The sequence below is a fragment of the Pan troglodytes genome, chromosome 19 (genome assembly GCF_028858775.2).
Source record: "Pan troglodytes isolate AG18354 chromosome 19, NHGRI_mPanTro3-v2.0_pri, whole genome shotgun sequence".
Taxonomy (NCBI): Eukaryota; Metazoa; Chordata; class Mammalia; order Primates; family Hominidae; genus Pan; species Pan troglodytes.
Window position 1 is genome coordinate 23,087,390 of NC_072417.2, and position 22,430 is coordinate 23,109,819.

Below are 22,430 nucleotides of genomic sequence, written 5' to 3' on the forward strand. Positions count from 1 at the left end.
TATTCTCGTGACAGTTCTCATGAGATGTGATGCTTTTGTAAGGGGCTCTTCCCCCTTCACTCAGCACTTATCCCTCCTGCCACCTTGTGCAGAAGGTGCCTTGCTTCCCCTTTGCCTTCCATCATGATTGTAAGTTTCCTGAGGCCTCCCCAGCCATGCTGAACTGTGAGTCTATTAAACCTCTTTCCTTTACAAAATACCCAGTCTCAGACAGGTCTGTATAGCAGTATGAAAATGGACTAATATAGCAAAGTTAAAAGACAAACCACAAACTTGGGGTTTTCTTGTCTTTTAAAAGTATTTACAACTTCTCTGCTCAGGGAGGCTTAGGAAAAAAATATATATATTGATTTATTTACAACTGCCAGGTACAGTGGCTCACACTTATAATCCCTGCACTTTGGGAGGTCAAGGTGGGAGGATCACTTGGGCGCAGGAGTTCGAGACCAGCCTGGGCAACATGGTGAAACCCCACCTCTACAAAAAATATAAAAATTAGCCAGGTGTGGTGGTGCACACCTGTACTCCCAGTTACTTGGGAGGCTGAGATGGGAGGATTGCCTGAGCCTAGGAGGTGGAGGTTGCAGTGAGCAGAGAAAAGAAAATATTTACAACTAATAACAAAGAGCTCATTTTTCTAATATGAGAAGGGCTCCTTACAAATCATTAAAGTGATCAATAACCAAATAAAAAATGGGCAAAGTATAAAAAGAAGGTTCACATAAAAAGAGATTCAAACAACCAAACATATGCAAACTTACTTAGCCTCATTCATAGTAAGAAAAAACAAAAACTATAATTATACTGAGATACAGTTTTTAATCTGTTATACTGGAGGTCAGCATATCTGCCAGTCACAGCATGAGGCAAGGGGATGGGAAACAGCCTCTCCCATGCAGTGCAGGTAAACATATAAGTTGGTATCCGCTCCATGAAAAGCCATTTGGCTGAATTTATCAAAATTATAAATGCATATATCTTTTGACCCAATATTTCTACCTTTAGGAATTTATTCCACAAATATACTTGAACAATTGCAAATTTACTCTGAACATGATTTTCATTGGAGCTAATCTAAGCATCCATGAATAACAGACTGGTTAAATAAAATACAGTAAATACATTCCATACAATGGAATAATGGATACCCTGCAGCCATAAAAGGGAATGCAATTTTTTTTTTTTTTGAGACAGGTTCTACTCTGTCACCCAGGCTGTTGTGCAGATTCACCACCTTGGCTCACTGCAACCTCTGCTTCCCATGCTTAAGCAATTCCCCAGCCTCAGCCTCCTGAGTAGCTGAGACTACAGGCTTGCACCACCATGCCTGGTTAATTTTTGTATTTTTAATAGAGGTGGGTTTTCGCCATGTTGCTCAGGCTGGTCTCAAACTCGTGAGCTCAAGTGATCCACCTGCCTCAGTCTCCCAAAGTGCTGGGATTACAAGTATAAGCCACTGTGTCTGGCCAGATTTTTTAAAAATATAAAAATAGAGATGGGCGGGGGGGGGGGGGGTCTCATTATGTTGCCCAGGCTGGTCTCGAACTCCTGGCCTCAAAGTGATCCTTCCCCCTTGGCCTCCCAAAGTGCTGGGATTACAGGTGTGGTCTATCTCCAGAGATAGTTCATGGATATACAATTACATGTGTATCCTTCGTTCCCTCTTCTTACATAAAGAATCATATAGGCTGGGCGTGGTGGCCCACGCCTGTAATCCCAGAATTTTGGGAGGCTGAGGTGGGTGGATCACGAGGTCAGGAGTTCAAGACCAGTTGGCCAACATAGTGAAACCCCATCTGTACTAAAAACACAATTAGCCAGGCGAGGTGGTGTGCACTGTAATCCCAACCACTCAGGAGGCTGAGGGAGAATTGCGTGAACCTGGGAGGCGGAGGTTGCAGTGAGCAGAGATCACGCCACTGCACTCCTGCCTAGGCAACAGTGTGAGACTCATTCTCAAAAAAAAAAAAAAAAAAAAGAATCATACAGTATTGACTATGCTGGATGTTACTTGCTTTTTCTTTTCATGCTGCCCCAGGCTGCGCTCTCCATTTGGCAGGGGTGAGGCACCACTCGGATCTCCTCCAGCCTCTACCCCTGGGAGGAAGGTTGCACCAGTGAGGGGATAGAACTGTAGGCTGGGTGTGGAATATAGACTTTTCACATTAAACCATTTGTAACACAAATTTTAAACTTTTTAAATTTAAAAAATTTTAAACTTTAAAATATAATAATGATTTCAAAAATATAAAAATGTAAACACTTCTTCCTACACATATTTTCCACATACACACATGCCTGGAACTTTGATGTCCCACCAGGGCCAACTCCCTGCCTAGGCGCCTCACATGCAGATACCAAAGCTTCATTGCTTCATCTTCCCTTTACAGCCTCTTAGCTCCTCTGTGATCCCAAGGCCATCCCAGGCCTAGCATCACTGCCAGCGCCAAGCCTGGGCCACCTTCTGACTGGCTCTCCCTGGTATCCCTTGTATTGGGACTTAACCTCACCTCTTTCTCTCCTTGCTCCCATTTCATCTACTGCCACATTCCCTTAATTTTTTCCCTCCTATTTGTACTATTTTCTTACCCACAGCCTTTGTCAGCTGATGGAAACCACAGAGCCTCCTTGGCCCCAGGAACTCCAGGGCTGAGAGTCTGCTCTGTTCTCTCCTGGTCTATAACCCCACAGCCCAGAGGTTAGAAAGGGTCTGAGAAGGCATCTCGCCCATCACCTGAGCTGAATTCCTTCTCTACTTTGGTTAATGAGGGTTCAAATTCTCAAACATCTGCAGAGTAGAAACATTAACAAGCCCACAAGCCATGAGCCACGTAATGCAGCGATCTTCTCCCCCGCCCCGCCCCTTAGTTATTCCTGATGTTTGGCCCAACCAGTTTAAACTTTGATATTCACTGAAATCACCTGAGAGCTTGTAAAATGCAGCTTTTGGGGCTCCATCATCAGATATTTTGATTCTATAGATATGGGGTGGAGTTTAGGAACCTGCATCAGGGTTTCACTCTGTCATCCAGGCTGGAGTGCAGTGGCACAATCATAGCTTACTGCAACCTTGAACTCCTGGGCTCAAATGATTGTCCTGCCTTAGCCATCTGAGTAAGTGGGACTACAGGCACTTGTCATCATGCTTGACTAATTTTTTTTTTTTTTTTTTTTGAGAAGGAGTCTCGCTCTATCACCCAGGCTGAAGTACAGTGGCGCAATCTCAGCTCACTACAACCTCCGCCTGCCGGGTTCAAGCGATTCTCCTGCCTCAGCCTCCCAAGTTGCTGGGATTACAGGTGTGCACCACAATGCCCGGCTAATTTTTTTTTTGTTTGCATTTTTAGTAGAGAAGGGGTTTCACCATATTGGCCAGGCTTGTCTCAAACTCCTGACCTGAAGTGATCCGCCCACCTTAGCCTCCCAAAGTGCTGGCATTACAGGCATGAGCCACTCTGCCTGACTCATAATTTTTTACATTTTTATTTTTTTTTTGTAGAGGCAGAGTCTTGCTATGTTTGTGTGCCCAAGTTGGTCTCAAACTCCTGGCCTCATGTGATCCTCCTACTTTGGCATCTCAAAGTGCTGAGATTACAGGCATCAGCCACTGTGCCCAGTTAGAACTTGTATTTTTTATTAAAGAGACCCCAGGGGACTCTGATAATGGTGGTCTATAGATATGAGTTTGAGAAAGCGGTCTATTGTCTTCTGTGTATACTCGGTAAACCCTGCCGAGTGAGGTAACTGCTGGGTGCACCATGTCTGGTTGCAATGGTCCATGCTCTGGGGGAAACAGTGCAGGCCAGGGGTTCTGGGCGGACAGGGTAAGAGTGCTGTATCTCAGCAGTGAATTAACAAATAAGTCTTCTTTGACCCTTAAGGAGAAGGGGGTGCCCTTCACAACCCTGGCACCTCCCTTTCTTCTTCAAGTTAAATTCTTCAGTACGGATGAAGAACACAAAATAAAATGGATGAACGCTCCTAGTCTCTCTTCTCTGGGCTACGTTCCCAGAATAGACTTTGCCTAAGGAGCAAACACATGGCCATTCCCAAATCTGACCAGCAGGCCCCCGATGGGGAGGACTTTGGCCTGTAACCAGCCCTTGGTACTCAGGAACCAGAAAGACCCACCTGGTATGGTGAATGCTGCCCAGGGTCGTCGGGGCCTCAAAGGGACTTGCATCTTTGGGTCCAAGAAAAGAAATTTCAGGAAAGGATTTAAACTGATGATGGAAAGGACGAAACTTCCTGCAACAGAGAAAACTTCCACTTTGACTACAATGGGGAAGGTAAAGGCTGAGGAGGGGGCCTCGCCCAATGCCCTAGAATTCCAGCCCTGATAAAGTGGACTCTCACCTCCACATCTTTTAAATTCTATAACAAAACTCATCAGCCTTTCTAGGTTAAATTAATACGTATGTTCTCCCTGTCTACTTTTCTTTTTTTTTTTTTTGAGACAGAGTCTCGCTGTCGCCCAGGCTGGAGTGCAGTGGCGCAATCTCGGCTCACTGCAAGCTCCGCCTCCCGGGTTCACGCCATTCTCCTGCCTCAGCCTCCCTAGTAGCTGGGACTACAGGCGTCCGCCACCATGGCCGGCTAATTTTTTGTATTTTTAGTAGAGACGGGGTTTCACTGTGTTAGCCAGGATGGTCTCGAGCTCCTGACCTTGTGATCCGCCCACCTCGGCCTCCCAAAGTGCTGGGATTACAGGCGTGAGCCACCACACCCGGCCCCTCCCTGTCTACTTTTCAAACTCATACCACTGCCTCCCTGGAATCCTATAAGCACCCTCTGGGCTTATCCTATTTTATATCTAAGGAAATGAAGCCCAAGAGGTTCTGTGACTTGCTCAACGGCTCACAAATAGTTAAGCGGCCAAGGTCAGATCAGAAGCCACATCTCCAGACTCCTGATCTACTTTTCCCCACCTTCCCATTTGTTTCTTGACCTTACAACAATCTTTGAGGACTCTAGCCTGGCAGATTCTAAATGGAAGAATGTTTAAACCAGAACAGTTATTTCCCTGTTCTGTGAAGTGTTCTTGCTGGTCCTTAGAACTATCTGAGGGCTGGGTTCTGAAAGGAGAAGACAGGCACAGTGAAGGTTCTGGATAGTCAGACCTGGACTGAGTGGTTCTGGCAGTGTGCCTCAAGTTGCAAACATTTAAGAGATTTGCAGAGACAGAAGTGATCTGTGTATACTTCGCAAACCCTGCCAAGTGAGGTAACTGCCGGGTGCACCATGTTTGGTTGCAATGGTCCATGTTCTGGGGGAAACAGTGCAAGCCAGGGATTCTCAGGGAGCAGGGTAAGAGTACTGTAGCTCAGCAGTGAATTAACAAATAAGTCTTCTTGGACCCTTAAGGAGAAGGGGGTACCCCTCACAACCCTGGCATGTTTCTTTCTTCTTCAATGATATTGTTTCTGCTTAGGGGGCTTGAAACTTGAGGATGGGCAGGCTAATAGGCCTAATAGGCTTTGAATGCACCTGCTTCAAAACAGCACATAAAAAAAAATCACAAGAGGCTGGGCACTGTGGCTCCCACCTGTAATTCCAGCACTTTGGGAGGCCGAGGCAGGTGGATCACCTGAGGCCAGTTCGTGATCAGCCAGGCCAACATGGCCAAACCCCGTCTCTACAAAAAATACAAAAATTAGCTGGGCGTGGTGGTGAACACATTTAGTCCCAGCTACTCGGGAGGCAGAAGAATCGCTTGAATCTGGGAGGCAGGGGTTGCAGTGAGCCGAGATTGTGCCACCGCACTCCAGCCTAGGTGATGGAGTGAGACTCCGTCTCAAAAAAAAAAAAATTTCACAAGAAATCTCAGCTCCAGTTGGATCTCCTCTCTGGCCTATAATGCCAGGAATATGTGTACCCCTCTCTGGTGACAGTGATATACCTGTGCCTGCCATGTGCAGTGCAGATACTGAGGCTGTAACAGTGCCTTTCAGCCGTTGCATATGTGTCATGATTACCTACATTTAAATAGGTGTGAAGGGGCTGGGGATGAATACGCACTCCATCCCACTGGAACTGGAAGACAGCACCTCTGTACCATCCCACTGTTCTCTCCACTTGCCTTTGGGCCACCAAAGCCAGCGCAGCACTGTCTGCAGGTGCTGAGAAGTGACCCTGGGCTTGTCTGGAGGATGGGCAGGCATGCCAGGCTCCTAGGGCTGGTCTCAGCTGCCCTGCCCTTCCCTGTCTGAGGCACACAGACAATTCTGTCCTTAGTAGTCTCTGCTGGATATACATGGACTTATTTCCTTTAAAAAATTTATTTAGTCTGAAAATGCCTTTTTGGAAAAAATATTAAAAACAAAAATTTAAATTTTGAGATAATTATAGATTCACATAGACTTTCGATCTTGTACTTACTGAAGATTCAGTGATAACCAACATGGCTGCTAATAGCTCATTAGGTTAACATTGTCAATGGGACCCTCCTGCTCCGAGGGAAGAGGAGATCATAATGGTGGACAGAGAAGACACAAGACAGGGTAGGCAGGACACCTGGATTCTAGCCTTGGGCTGCAATTTATTAGCAAGGTGGCTGTACACAAGTCCCTTCCTTTCTCTGACCTCAGTTTTCCCCATTAGGAAGAGATGGGCTCTCCTCATGCTTTTTTCACCCAGGGCTGTCAGGAGGTAACATGAGCCATAAAACGATTTTCAAAGTGAAACAGAAAGGCTTTATCAAGTACAGGGTGGCCTGACAAGGGAATCCCCAGTACCACCCCTAGCACCCTAATTTCAGCCAAGATGATGTCTTGGACTATACTAGCACTGTGACTGGGAAATGATTTGACATGAAATGTCAGCATACACCCAAGGGGAAAGGAGTTGCAATAATGAGCCTGCATGGGACACCATGAGCTCATAGAGCAGAGTATTAAATGGAGGTAATTCACACACAGGATCATTAACCTCTGACTCATCTCCAAGAGGACTATTCACTGTATAATGCCACTCTCAGAGGCTCCTCCTGGTTTGCGTGAGACTTCTCCATGACAATGGGAGAAAGTGGCTTCTCAGGAAGATGAAGGTGCAGGGTTAAGGGGCTCCATGTCTTCACATTAGCTTGAGGCCCCTGAGCACCCCTCCCTCCTCCCTCCTCTGTGCAGGCCTAGCTGGGGCAAGCAGAGAAAGGAGGTCTCACTCACCTGCTTTCATCTTCGATTTTGAGGAACGGGGCCTTCAGTCTGGCCACTGAAAGGGGAAGAATGCACACATCAGCTATCTGTCTGCCCCTGTGCAGGGCCTGCACCACACATGCAGGAAATGCTGAGAGGGAAGGCTCTGCCAAAGCCTAAGAGCCTTGCAAGAGCTGGAAATCATGCCACCCCAGGCTGCGCTCTCCATTCACTCAGATCTCCAGCCTCTACCCCTGGGAGAAAGGTTGCACCAGTGGGGGGAGAGGCTGCAGTGTAACTGCAGCCCTAGATGGGCCCTTCCTCTGCAGGACGCAGGAGCTCCTGTGTGTGGATTCTGGAGGCTATCGACCAACCAAAGATGCCACCACCATCAGACACCTGGCTGGTTTGGTGGGAGAAACCCAGCCCCTGATGGCTTCTGCTAAAAGCAGGGTGGGGGTGGTCATTCCCACAAAGTCCCAGGTCCTTCCTAGCCCTTTGCTTCTGGAGCCTCAGGATACTGAGGGGCCTAAGATCAACTCCCAGGCAGAATGCTCCAGGAGGACCCTGGGTTTTTTGGAGGGGAAGCAGAAAGGAAGAGGGATAAAGAGTGTTTAGTGGTCTTATTAGCAGGATGGTAGAAAAATATCACAGGTAAAATCTGGTTCCTGAAAAAATAGGGCAAAGGAGTGCTGAGAAGATGAATTTGGAGTCAATTAAGAGACTCACCCCTATTAGATAGTTATTCGCATAGCTTACAAAATCCCTTAGGCATCAGGACCCACAGTGACCAGGAGTCCTGTCGAAGGGGCAGCCAAGGCAGCTGAAATCCCGGGCCCATCTGACAGCCATAAATTCCCCAAAGACGCTGGCACCTTACAGCTCCCAACTGTACTTGAGGCCACCAGTAGCACCCAAGCAAAAAGCAGCCTTTTCTCCTTTAGCAGCAGCTCTCATTAATTACTTTTTGGGGACAATTTCTTGTCTTTCTAATTAACTGAGACAGTTATTAAAATCAATTCCCCTACAGACTTCCTTGAATTTTGAGCATGAGAGAGGTGCCAAGTGACTTTTCTTAGCTCCTGCTTGTGCATGAATAAATGCCACTGAAAGAGCATCTTTGGGAGAAACATCCAGGGGGAGCAACTCTCCTGCTGTCCAAGAGGAACCAGGAGATGGAGTCCATCAATCTGCCAGTTTGTCAGTTTCACGGAGTTTGGCAGTTCTGAAAACGGTAGGCAGCTGTCAAACTGTCCACCCCCAAACTGCTACTGAATCAGAAGGAAAAGGATGCTGAACCTCAATCGATGCCCAGGAACAGCCAGAGGACACAGGAGCCAAAGTGTCTGCATGGGGTCTTGGCTCTAAAGGAGAAGCCCCAGCCCAGCAGCTCTGGACTTGCTCTTGGACATGCCTCTCTCGCTCCAGAAACCTGAGGACCAGGCCCTGGAAACACAAAGGGGCAAGATAACCTGGACTCGCTTGCTGCCACAGAAAAGTGAGCAGATGCTGCCACAGAGGGAGTCGTGGGGAAGTGTTTAGGGAGGGAGGGATTGCAATTAGATGAGGAAAAGCTACCACACTGACCTTTCCGTGTTCTTGACTCTGCTGCTGGACATGTTCCCTAAATGGAAAGGAAAAATAGGTTAAGGATGTGAGGAAGCCACGGGGGTCAAGGAACTGGGCCTGATAAGCCAAGTGGCTGCCAGTCTGTCCCACTTTGCTTCCTGCTGTTGAGAGGCCTGCAGAACCAGACTCTCAGGCCCTGAGCTGGAGCAGACCTGGGCACAACGGCTCCCTCCTCGGCAACACGATGAATAAGGGGGCCACTCGGTGTGTGAATCTTAATGGCAGCTGACTGTGCAGGGAGTGCAGGACAGTACAGAGAGCAAGAACTCTGGAGTCCCAGAGGCCTGGTGGGAACTTCAGCTCTGCCATCTGCAATGTGAAGAGTACCCACTGACCTCATCGCATGTGGCACAGAATAGATGCTCACTAAATGGCAGCTTTATTTTCTAGGTACTGATGCTGTTCCAGGTACCCTATAGGACTAGGATAAAGACGATAGCCATTTGCTTTCCTATGTCCTATCTTGTGTACTCTGATCCTGTGGGTCAAAATCAATGTTTAAGCCAAGGTCAAACAAAGCTGATATTAAAAAGTAAATGGAGGCTGGGCGTGGTGGCTCACGCCTGTAATTTCAACATTTTGGTAGGCCGAGGCAGGTGGATTGCTTGAGCTCACAAGTTTGAGACCAGCCTGGGCAGCATAGTAAGACCCTATCTTTAAAAAAAAAAAAAATTAGCCAGGCATGGGGGCGCATGCCCATAGTCCTAGCTACTTGGGAGGCTGAGGTGGGAGGATGGTTTGAGCCCAGGAGGTGGAGGTTGCAGTGAACAGAGATTGCGCCACTGCACTCCAGCCTGGGCGACAGAGCCAGACCTTGTCTCATAAAAAAAGTAAAGTAAAATAAATAAATAAAATAAAAAGAAAAAAGAGTAAATGGATTTTCTGGTATATACCTGAAAAATAAGTAAATAAATATAAGATAAATGGAATAAAATAAAAAAATCAGCTTTAGCTGGAGGGCCAGGATGATGGTGGATCCATGACCACCTGTGCCTCTGGGCCTTAAGAAGTTCCAGATTCTCCTCTAGGCCACACCTTGGGGGCAAACACAATCCAAAGAAGCCTCTCACATTCCCTTGCGTATCAGCACATTACACCCAAAATTCACTTCACTGCTAGATATCTACAAAACTAATTTTTTTTTCTTTTTTTTGAGACAGAGTCTCACTCTGTTGCCCAGGCTGGAGTGCAGTGGTGTGATCTCAGCTCACTGCAACTTCTGTCTCCAGGGTTCAAGCGATTCTCCTGCCTCACCCTCCCAAGTAGCTGGGATTACAGGCATGTGCCACCACACATGGCTAATTTTGTATTTTAGTAGAGACAGGGTTTCACCATGTTGGCCAACTGGTCTCAAACTCCCGACCTCAAGCGATTCACCTGCCTCGGTCTCCCAAATTACTGGGATTACAGGCGTGAGCCACTGTGCCCGGCCTACAAAACTGATTAAGTTAAAGTAAAAATGCTGTGTATCTGCATAGAAGGGGGGAATTTTTGACATATTTGCTTCTATGTGCATAGAGTCCTAGAAACTGTTCACACTTTCAGGGAGGGAGGTCAGTGGTTGAGGAGAAGCTGGAGCAGGGCAAGAATTTTTGTTGTATACCCTTTTGAATTTTGAATAACACAAATTTAACAGCAGCAATGTCCCCAACACTCCTAGAGGAGAGGGTGTGGAGAGGGCGTCAGTGTCTGAATGCTCCATCCACTATTTTTTTAAGTTTTTTTGAGACAGAATTTTGCTCTGCCGCCTAGGCTGGAGTGCAGTGGTGCGATCATGACTCATTGCAACATGTCTCCCGGGTTCAAGATTCTCCTGCCTCAGCCTCCCGAGTAGCTGGGATTACAGGCATGTGCCACCACGCCCGGCTAATTTTTGTATTTTTAGCACAGTCGGGGTTTCACCACACTGGCCAGGCTGGTCTTGAACTCCTGACCTCAAGTGATCTGCTGGCCTCGGCCTCCCAAAGTGCTGGAATTACAGGCGTGAGCCACCATGCCCAGCCGCTCCATCCACTTTGGATGTGGCTTGCTAGTTCTGTCAGCTAATTAGCACTGTTAACTAATAGCTATTACTGTTCGTCCTGTGCCTGGATGCCAGGCTGTGGGTAGATCTGTAGATTTAATCCTTCCTCAGATTGAGGCTTGGGTGAAGATACTGTGGCTTTAAACCAGGTTGGGCTCTCTTGATGTGGTACACACAGTTCTAACGCCAGCAAAGAATGGAAAACAAACAAGGATTTAGAAGATGGCAGCTATTTCAATCACTCCTTCTCACCCCTGCAGTATGCAGACTCGTTCCCAGTCTAGAGGCTGTACAGGGGAAGTTCCAGAATAGCAGCCTGGTCAGTGCCATGGGCATTTATGAACTTTATCTGGTCCAGAACTACTGTAGGCAGCCCATGGCCCAGGCGGTCCAGGCCATAGGGATGTCTCAGCAGGGTGTGTGCCATGGGAGGACTGCAAGTGCCACAGAGAAGAGAGAAGAAAGGGTGTTGCAAAGCTATGGGCGCTAGGACTGAGGTAAGTAAGAGGCTGCATTCCTCTTCCATCTTTCAGAATGGCCAGGAAGAGATGGTTTGGGTGGGCCATGGATTTACCTAAGTTGTCACTGATTTCATTGAAAACCATCCATTTGTCCTTCAGTTCAGCAGGATGACCTACCTCTGGCTTCTTTGGCTGTTGTTTTTTCACACATAAAGACGCAAGAGACAGCTGTTGCACGTGCATCATCATTTCTGTGGAGAAGACAGAGAGTTTGTGCCAAAGGCTTCCAGTCTTCACTTACCTAGCACAGCCCCTTCCTGGGCTGCAGGACTAAACTCGCTGGGCCAGCCCACTGAATCACTCCAGCCTTGCCTGCCACCTTCTGGCTACACATCCCCTCTGCATCTCCTGACAGCGGAGGTTAAGGACTGGGTCCTCTATCCCTGGAACAGCACCTGAGCGGGTGTCATGCTCTTTTGCAGCATTGAATACAACTCATCTTTGAACAGAAGGTGCCTCATGGCTTGCTAAGGACTTTAAGGCACCACTGAAGAGCTGTGGCTGTGAGGGAGGCCATGCTGTGTGAACTACTCAGCTGTACCCTCAGGTGAAAGACCAGCAAGGGCTAAACATGCTAGCACCCCTCTAACAGAGAAAGGCAGGGAAGGAGATCAAGTCAGAAATGGCTGATTTTTCAGTGAGATGAAGCCCTCCACATCCCAGACCAGGAACTTCCCCTGTACAGCCTCTAGACTCCCCTGGAAGATCTTGGTACCAAGGGGTGGGGCAGTGCCCCAGTCAGCACCTATGGGCTGTCCCATCTGGACCAATCCTCTAAAATGGATCAGAGAAAACTCCAGACTCAAGAATGGAGCTGGGTATGAAACCACTCACTGCCAGCCGGTTCAAGACAACTATTCTAGTGTAAACAGGCTGCAAACAGGTTGTTTACAGTGTGAAAAAAGAAGGAGCACAAAATTTACAGCTGAGTAAAACTGAGAGTGGTGGGCCACACTACACACTCTGGTGAGACCATGGACAATTTGCCTAATCCCTTTGAGGCTCAATTTCCTCATCTGTATAATGGGGACAGGACTGTAGTGAGGATTAAATGAGGTAATTCGTAGCACAGAGTCAATACCTGTTAGGTGGCCATGAATTTTTTTTTTTTTTTTTTGAGACGGAGTCTCGCTCTGTCGCCCAGGCTGGAGTGCAGTGGCGCAATCTCGGCTCACTGCAAGCTCCGCCTCCCGGGTTCACGCCATTCTCCTGCCTCAGCCTCCTGAGTAGCTGGGACTACAGGCGCCCGCCACCACGCCCGGCTGATTTTTTGTATTTTTAGTAGAAAAGGGGTTTCACCGTGTTAGCCAGGATGGTCTCGATATCCTGACCTCGTGATCTGCCCGCCTCGGCCTCCCAAAGTGCTGGGATTACAAGCATGAGCCACCGCACCTGGCCGAATTTTTTTTTTTTTTGAGACGGAGTCTCGCTCTGTCACCCAGGCTGGAGTGCAGTAGCATGATCTTGGCTGACTGCAACCTCTGCCTCCTGGGTTCAAGTGATTCTCCTGCCTCAGCCTCCTGAGTAGCTGGGATTACAGGCACGCACCACTAGGCTCGGCTAATGCTTGTATTTTTAGTAGAGACGGGGTTTCACCACGTTGGTCAGGCTGGTCTCGAACTCTTGACCTTGTGATCCACCCGCCTTGGCCTCCCAAAGTGCTGGGATTACAGGTGTGAGCCACCACGCCTGGCCAGTGGTCATGAATATTAAGATCATTTCTGCATTTGTAAAACAGGATCATGATACTAGCTGGGGGAGAGCTGTAGCAGGTGACATGAAACGGCATGTTCTAGGGACCTCCTGCGGGATGCCGAGGCCACAGCCTGCACTCTGCGTCCTCACCGCTTTCCCCCTTCCCCACATCCTCCCACCTTTGTGGATCAACATGGCAGCTGAGTATTTCTGGCTTCCGGTGACAGAAGCTCACATGACCATGATCCTTCTAAAAGCTGACACTCCTGGTCAAAGTCACCAATTCTCCCTCCACAGGAGCCCAGCACAGAAAGGGTACCATCCACGTGCAGAATCCTCACTCCCCAAGAGCGGGCATTGGTCAGGAGGCTGCTGCTGCCCCCACTGCCTCCTCCACTGATGCTCCCCTGAAATTACAACACAGAGTCAGGTAGGAGCAGAGACTCCCCAAGGCCTGAAAGTGAAGGGGACAGATAGAAATTGCTTCTGGGAGGCCTGAGTCATCCATGGGAGGGACTGCAGGGAGGCAGGTAGGAGAGAGAGTACAGTGCCCAGAGAGTCCATCCCAACCCTCAGGAAGACATCCTGTCCTCCACATGGCCACATTGGGAGAGGAAGGACCACTGGTCTGCCTATACATTGTGCTCTGGCCACCTCGTGACCAGGAAGGAACAGATGCTTCTGAGAGAGCTGTTCGTTGGGAGGGCCTCTGCGAGGAAAGCTCTCAGCACAGTAAGTACACAACAAACATGGTGACCATCATCCTCATTGAGCATGAAACTATGCTAGCTGCAGATCTTCCCCCTCCACTGGCTCAGTCCAGCAGCACCACCTCCCCCATCACAGCCATGTACCCCTCCTGATGTCACCAGCATGACTCTTCTCACAAGATCACCTTAACTCCTCCTCCTGCCACTAAACTTTAACAGCCCTGGATTTTCACACAAGGAATAAAGAGTTACTTGTTTTTTGTTTTTTTTTTGAGACAGAGTCTAGCTCTATTGCCCAGGCTGGAGTGCAGTGGCACAATTTCGGCTCACTGCAACCTCCACCTCTCAGGTTCAAGCGATTCTTCTGCTTCAGCCACCTGAGTAGCGGGGACTACAGGTGCATGCCACCACACCCTGCTAATTTTTAGGTAGAGATGGGGTTTCGCCATGTTGGCCAAGCTGGTCTTGAACTCCTGGCCTCAAGTGGTCCACCCACCTCAGCCTCCCAAAGTGCTGGGATTATAGGCGTGAGCCACCACACCCAGCCTAGAGTTACTTGTAAAAGAAGTCTGGCTTCTGTACCCAGCAACCCTGTCCCGCCACATCCCACACCCCCACAGTTCTCTTGGTAGGCTCCAGAGTTGGAGGTGGCTCTGGCTTCAACACTTACTCTCTAGGTGAATGGCTAAATAACTTGTCTGAGCCTCCACTACCTGATGTAGAAGAAGGAAATAATGACAATACTACATATCGCAGAGTGTGCATTTTGTGTGGGTGCTTCAGAAGAACCTGGGAAGAAGAGTGAAATCCCTCCCTACGCTGGAGACCACCCGCTCTGTCCCATCTTGCCCCAGCTCACCTGGTTTCTGATGGCCTTCTGCAGCAGCTCCTTCCCTCTGCTTAGAGGCACCTGACAGGGACAGAAGAGCAGTGAGGTCTGCTGTTAGGCCACCTGTGCACTGAAAGATGTTTACACAGGAGCTGGTGAGGGGTTATGTCTTGGGGTTATGTCCCTCGGAAAGCTGGGAGCAGTGACAACTGAGGATTGGTAGAAATGAGAGCCTAGAAAACGTTTAGGAGGTAAAGGTAAAGCCACAGGAAATTTAGGTCACCCTGAGGTGGCAGCCTGAACCTGGTGGAGAGAAGGGCACTCTGAATTCACTGAGATCCAATTGTTACAAATGTCCTGAGACCCTCTTTAAGAGTCTCTGCACCCTCCAGGAGATAATGAAAGCAAATGTTTCACTTTAGAAATTTTTGCTCGTAGGAGGTCCCATCTGTCATCACGATGCCAACAGTGTATGTTCATGGACATTTTAATATTAATATGTTAGACAAAATAAGAATGTAAGCCTAGAGGGGAAAAGCCATATTCCATTTTAAATCAAAGACATAACAGGTGTATTGTCCAAACTCTTGGCCCTTCATACATGCAAGCAAGGAAGAAGGGAATGGCTGCCTACTCAGGGTACTCCTGCCCAAGCGCAGACCAATCCCAACACGTCTTCTCTGGTTTATGAAGACTCTCCTCTGGTTTCTAAACCTCTGACTTTCAAGTCCCATAAAAACTGACATAAGGCATAAAAGGGTAGCATGGGGGATAGTGTGTTGCTGAGGCGTTTAGATCCAGAGCTATGATAAAATATTCTCAGTCCCTGAATTCAAATGAGAGATTAAATTAATCCAGATGAAATTAAAACCAGAGACTGCCTTAAAAGGCTCACCAAAGCCTACTTCCTTTGTTTACACAGCATACCTTTCCTACATGAGGTTCTTACCAAGTCAACGGGTTTCCGTGAAGGCCTGGGGTGGCTGCCTTTTGGATCAACCATGGCCGATGTTTCCACTCTGACCTCACTGGGGCTAGGGCTAGGGCAGCCTCTGTGGCTTTTCCCACTGCTCTCTGCCTTTACTTCTCTGCGGCTGGACACGATGTAACTTACTTCTTTGCTCAGAAAACCCTCAATTACCTGAAACCAGATCACAGAGGTGGCTGAAAACCAAAAAGCAAATGCAGAATTGTCAATATAAAGAGGCTGGAGAAGGAAATCTTGGCTGCCAGGAGTTCCAGAATCGATGTCTTTAAATAGACTAAATGCAGTTTCATACCAAGTTCCTAAGAAGACATCATCCTGAAATCTAATGGTGTGGGGGTGTGTGTGTGTGTGTGTGTGGGGGGGGGGGTGGTGTGTGTGTGTGTATTACAGGTTTTGTCTCCAGGACTGCTGCCCCTGACCCAGTGGCAGAAGGCTGCGGGCTTTGAGTTCTATGAGCAGTTTGAGTTTGCATGCAGCAAGAACACATTGAAAGGAAAGGAAAGGATTAAGACTAGATTGTGTAAGCCGTGATTTTTCTGTGTAAGACACACTGGGGACCAGGTGTGGTGGCTGATGCCTGTAATCCTAGCACTGTAGGAGGCTGAGGTGGGAGGATCACTTGAGGTCAGGAGTTCAAGACCTGCCTGGGCAACATAGCAAGATCCTGTCTCTAAAATTTTTTTTTTTTTTTAATTAGCTGGGTGTTGTTACATGCACCTATAGTCCTAGCTACTTGGGAGTGTGAGGCAGGAGCATCACTTGAGCCCAGTAGTTCAGTGATGCAGTGAGCTATGACTGCACTACTACACTCCAGCTTGGGGAGTGAAATCCTGTCTCTAAAAAAAAAGAAAAAAAAAAGGCTAAAATGGCTTATTTTATGTTATATACACTTTACCACTATTAAAAAAAATTAGTTATGAATTGAAGGACTACATTTACCTTTTTTTTTCTTTTCTTTTTTTGAGACAAGGTCTCACTTTGTCTCCCAGGCTGTAGTGCAGTGGCGTGATCTCGGCTCACTCTAATCTCCACCTCCCGGGTTCAAGCAATTCTCCTGCCTCAGCCTCCCAAGTAGCTGGGACAACAGGTGTGTCCCACCACACTGGCTAATTTTTGTATTTTTAGAAGAGATGGGGTTTCACCATGTTGGCCAGGCTGGTCTGGAACTCCTGACCTCAAGTGATCTGCCCACCTTGGCCTCCCAAAGTGTTGGGATTACAGGTGTGAGCCACCGTGTCTGATCACATCTACCTTTTTTTCGTCACCAGACTGGAGTGCAGTCATGCGATCTCAGCTCACTGCAACCTCCGCCTCCCAGGTTCAAGCGATTCTCCTACCTCAGCCTCCCGAATAGCTGAGACTACAGGCGCATGCCACCACGCCCAGCTAATTTTTGTAATTTTAGTAGAGATGGGGTTTCACCATGTTGGCCAGGATGGTCTCGATCTCTTAACCTTGTGATCTGCCCGCCCTGGACTCCCAAAGTGCTGGGATTACAGGTGTGAGCCACCGTGCCTGGCTGCATCTACCTTTTTTAATACAGCAAAAGCAAATGCTAGAGGGTAGGAGTAGGGCAATCAATGATTATCCTATATAAATATAGGAGATTGTTAATGACCATATATTCCTCCTCCCATCCCAGTATACCCACTCCTTTGCAATATGACTTTGCTCTTCCTGCCATTAGGAGGTGGGACCTACCTTTTTATGCCCTTCAATCTGACTCGATTGGACCAATAGAACATGTGGAAATTATGATGTGTGAGTTCTGGAGCCTAGGCCTCAGAGGCCTTAGCTTCCTGCCTCACTTTCTGGGAAGGTGGCCTTGAGACCACCATGTTAAATCAGCTAGTCTAGCTTATTGCATATAGTTATGATAACTGACACAGAGTGCCAGATGTGTGAGTGAGGCCATCTTGGTCTTTCCAGCCCAGGTGACCATCCAGCTGAATCCAGCCTCAGGAGTGAGCCCTGCTGAAACCACCAGATAAACCACCCAGCCAACCCACAGCATAATGAGAAATAATAAATTGTTGTTTTGGCCAGGTGTGGTGGCTCATGCCTGTAATCCTAGCACTTTGGGAGGCCAAGGCAGGAGGATCACCTGAGGTCAGGAGTTTGAGACCAGCCTGGCCAACATGGTGAAACTTCGTCTTCACTAAAAGTACAAAAAAAAAAAAAAAAATTAGCCGGGCATGGTGGCAGGCACCTGTAAACCCAGCTACTCTGGAGACTGAGGAAGGAGAATCACTTGCACCTGGGAGTCGAAGGTTGCAGTGAGCCAAGATCGCACCATTGCACTCCAGCCTGGGCATCAAGAGCGAAACTTTGTCTAAAAATAAATAAATAAATAGAAAATAAATTGTTGCTTTAAGCCCAAGTAGGGTTGGTGTTTTACATAGCAAAGGCTAAATGACAGAAAGGACTAAAAGTTCAAAATGTAATTATGGGCCAGTTTGGTTATATAATCCTCATTCTATCCATCCTCACCACTGAGTTTCTGCAGTCCTGAGTTTCTGGGTTTGACAGCAAAGAGCCTCTCCATTCCAAGCCCTATTCATCCAGTTTCCCCAGTTATTAGTCTCTTTTGGGTCAAGCACTATCATGCTGTTTTCTTTTTTTTTTCTTTTTGAGACAGAATCTTGCTCTGTTGCCCAGGCTGGAGTACAATGGCACAACTTTGGCTCACTAGAACCTCTGCCTCCTGGGTCCAAGCGATTGTTGTGCCTCAGCCTCCCGAGTAGCTGGGACTACAAGTGCGTGCTACCATGCCCTGCTAATTTTTTTATATTTTTAGTAGAGACAAGGTTTCATCATGTTGGCCAGGCTGGTGTAGAACTCCTGACCTCAGGTGATCTGCCCACCTCAGCCTCCCAAAGTGGGATTACAGGCGTGAGCCACTGAGCCTAGCCTAAATATATATATGGTTTTTTTTTTTTTTTTTTTTTTTTTGAGACGGAGTCTTCCTTTGTTGCCCAGGCTGGAGTGCAGAGGCACGATCTTGGCTCACTGCAACCTCCACCTCCCGGTTTCAAGCAATTCTCCTGCCTCAGCCTCCCGAGTAGCTGGGATTACAGGCGCATACCACCACACGCGGCTAATTGTTGTATTTTCAGTACAGATGGTGTTTCACCATGTTGGCCAGGCTGGTCTTGAACTCTTGGCCTCAAGTGATCCGCCCGCCTCGGCCTCCCAAAGTGCTGGGATTACAAGTGTGAGCCACCGTGCCTAGCCCCTAAAAATATTTTAATGGAATCAAATATAGCAAATGCTTTTTACTCAAAGTTGTTCACCTGTGTTATTTCTAAACGCTAAAAATTATTAAGAGTCTAAATGTCCACAGAGCAACAGTTAAGTAAATTAATAATCCACTCAAAAGAATATTATATTCCCACCGCAAATGATGCATATGAAGGGCAATAATGGTAGAAAAGTGCTAACGCTTTAAGGTTATGGGTAAAAAATTGATAATAAAAATGTACTAACGCCAGCTGGATGCTGTGGCTCATGCCTGTAATCCTAACATTTTGGGAGGCTGAGGTGGGGGGATTGCTTGACGCCAAGAGTAAAAGACCAACCTGACCAACATAGCGAGACTCTGTCTCTAAAATTAAAAAAAAAGTACTCATGATCATAGCTAGAAAAAAAATAAGCATTGCCCTGCCCCTCCCAGCCCTGCCCTCAGCTCCCTCTTGCAGGCAACTGGGTAAGGCAAAAATAAATAAATAAATAAATAAATAAATAAATAAATAAATAAATAAAAAAGGGCCGGGTGCGATGGCTCACACCTGTAATCCCACCACTTTGGGAGGCTGAGGTGGGTGGATCACCTGAGGTCAGAAGTTCGAGACCAGCCTAACCAACATGGAGAAACCCCGTCTCCACTAAAAATACAAAATTAGCCAGGCATGGAGGTGCATGCCTGTAATTGCAGCTACTTGGGAGGCTGAGGCAGGAGAATTGCTTGAACCCGGGAGGTGGAGGTTGCAGTGAGCTGAGATCGCACCATTGCACTCCAGCCTGGGCAACAAGAGCAAGACTCCGTCTCAAAAAAAAGAAAGAAAAAGGGCCAGTAGCAGTGGCTCAGGCCTGTAATCCCAGTACTTTGGGAGGCTGAGGTGGGAGGATTACTTGAATCCAGGAGGTCGTGACCGGTCTGGGGCAACATGGCGACACTCTGCCTCTACAAAAAATACAAAAATGAGCAGGGCATGGTGGCGAGCACCTGTAGTCCCAGCTACAGGGAGACTGAGGCGGGAGGATCACCTGAGTCTGGGGAGGTTGAAGCTGTAGTGAGCCATGACCGCACTCCTGCATTCTAGCCTGTGTGACTAAATGTGGCCCCCTCTTAAAAAAAAAAAAAAAAAAAAAAAAGAAGCACAAAAAAACAAAGGCAGTTGGCCGGGCGCGGTGGCTCACGCCTGTAATCCCAGCACTTTGGGAGGCCGAGGCGGGCGGATCACGAGGTCAGGAGATCGAGACCATCCTGGCTAACACAGTGAAACCCCGTCTCTACTAAAAATACAAAAAATTAGCCGGGCGTGGTAGTGGGCGCCTGTAGTCCCAGCTACTCGGGAGGCTGAGGCAGGAGAATGGCGTGAACCCGGGAGGCGGAGCTTGCAGTGAGCCGAGATCGCGCCACTGCACTCCAGCCTGGGCGACAGAGCGAGACTCCGTCTCAAAAAAAAAAAAACAAAACAAAACAAAACAAAACAAAACAAAAAAAACAAAGGCAGGATGGAGGCAGAAGGTAGATGGGCATTACCAAGGGCTAGGAGTATCAAGGATATAGGTAGTTGCCCAAGCATATAGGGAGTGACTGATAATGGGTACAGGGTTTCCTTTTTGGGGTGATGAAAATGTTCTACAATTGACTATGCGATCATACAACTTACACATTTCTGTGAATATACTAAAAACCACTGAGCTGTGTACTTTAAATGGATGAATTTTATGACATGTGAATTATATCTAAATTAAGCCATTATGAGAGGAAGGGAGGAAAGAAAAATAATTAAAAATGCTGGTTGTCACTTGGAGTAGTTCCATGTTCTCTAAAATTTCTAGAGTGAACAGATAATATGTTTATTTATTTTAACATTATTTTTGAGACAGGGTCTTGCTCTGTCATCCAGGCTGGAGTGTAGTGGTGCAATCATAGCTCACTATAGCCTCAAACTCCTGAGCTCAGATAATCCTCCCAGCTTAGCCTCCTGAGTAGCTGGACTATAGGCATGTGCCACTGCCCCCAGCTAATTTTTTTTTTTTTTTTTTGAGATGGAGTCTCGCTCTTGTTGCCCAGGCTGGAGTGCAATGGCGTGATCTCGACTCACCGCAGCCTCCGCCACCTGAGTTCAAGTGATTCTCCTGCCTCAGCCTCCTGCATAGTTGGGATTACAGGCATGTGCCGCCACACCCGGCTAATTTTGTATGTTTAGTAGAGACAGGGTTTCTCCATGTTGGTCAGGCTGGTCTCAAACTCCTGACCTTAGGTGATCTGCCCACCTGGGCCTCCCAAAGTGCCGGGATTACAGGAGTAAGCCACCGTGCCCGGCAGCTATAATTTTATTTTTCGTAGAGATGAGGTCTCACTATGTTGCCCAGGCTGGTCTCAAACTCCTGGACTCCAGCAATCCTCCCACCTCAGCCTCCCAAAGTGTTGAGATCACAGGTATGAGCTACCACAACTGGCCATTAAGTTTCCTTTTTTTTGGCTGGGCACGGTGGCTCATGCCTATAATCCCAGCACTTTGGGAGGCCGAGGCGGGAGGATCACGAGGTCAGGAGATCAAGACCATCCTGGCTAACACGGTGAAACCTCGTCTCTACTAAAAATACAAAAAAAATTAGCCGGGCGTGGTGGTAGGCGCCTGTAGTCCCAGTTACTTGGGAGGCTGAGGCAGGAGAATGGCATGAACCCACGAGGTGGAGCTTTCAGTGAGCTGAGATGGCGCCGCTGCACTCCAGCCTGGGTGACAGAGCGAGACACTGTCTCAGAAAAAAAAAAAAAAAAAAAGTTTCTCTTTTTTTTGAGACAGGGTCATGCTGTGTCACCCTGGCTGGACTGCCTCCCGGGGCTCAAGCAAGTCTCATGCCTCAGCCTACTGAGTAACCGAGACTACAGGCATGTGCCACTGTACCTGGCTAATTTTTGTATTTTTAGTAGAGACAGGGTTTTGCCATGTTGGCCAGGGTGATCTAAACTCCTGGGCTCAAGTGATCCACCTGGCTCGGCCTCCCAAAGTGCTAGGATTACAGGTGTGAGCCACCGCACCCAGCCTTTTTTTGAGACAAGGTCTCACTCTGTTGCCCAGGCTGGAGTGCAGTGGTGCAAGACCTCGACTTCAGCTCACTGTAACCTCCGCCTTTTGGGCTCAAGTGATCCTCCTACCTCAGCCTCCCAACTACAGTCATGCACCACCACACCCGCTTAATTTTTTGTATGTTTTGTAGAGACGGGCTCTCGCCATGTTGCCAGGCTGATCTTGAACTCCTGGACTCAAGTGATCTGTCCTCCTCAGCCTCCCGAAGTGCTGGGAGGACAGTCATGAGCCACTGTGCCCAGCCTAAGTTTCTAATAAGGAAAAAGATTTATCTTTATTTTTTGAAGGTTATTTATTTATCATTATTTTTTTTTGATACAGAGTCTCGCTCTGTCTCCCAGGCTGGAGTGCAGTGGTACAATCTCGGCTTATTGCAAACTCCGCCTCCCAGGTCCAAACAATCCTCCTGCCTTAGCCTCCTGAGCAGCTGGGACTATAGGCGCCCACTATGATGCCTGGCTAATTTTCATTATTTTTAGTAGAGACAGGGTTTCGTCATTTAGGCCAGGGTAGTCCCTAACTCCTGACGTCAAGTAATCCACCTGCCTTGGCCTCCCAAAGTGCTGGGATTACAGGTGT

General features: G+C 47.9%; 1 protein-coding gene across 29 annotated transcripts in view; it reads right to left on the reverse strand.

The window, feature by feature from the left end:
* The window catches only part of DBF4B (DBF4 zinc finger B), a 50,356-nt gene that overhangs the window by 12,889 nt on the left and 15,037 nt on the right, over positions 1–22,430 (reverse strand). For 7 of the 29 annotated variants that reach the window (XM_063798449.1, XM_063798448.1, XM_016931636.4 and 4 more), the window contains 7 exons: positions 15,490–15,704; positions 14,571–14,621; positions 13,321–13,408; positions 11,424–11,497; positions 8,721–8,757; positions 7,164–7,209; positions 4,132–4,248 (listed from right to left, as the gene is read on the reverse strand). In XM_063798449.1, the coding sequence (XP_063654519.1) occupies positions 4,132–4,248; positions 7,164–7,209; positions 8,721–8,757; positions 11,424–11,497; positions 13,321–13,408; positions 14,571–14,621; positions 15,490–15,704 (628 nt within the window). Of the gene's footprint in view, positions 1–4,131; positions 4,249–7,163; positions 7,210–8,720; positions 8,758–11,423; positions 11,498–13,180; positions 13,409–14,570; positions 14,622–15,489; positions 15,705–22,430 lie in introns of those variants that run through there. The other 22 variants (XM_054671374.2, XM_009431989.5, XM_063798440.1 and 19 more) reach the window with 10 other exon arrangements.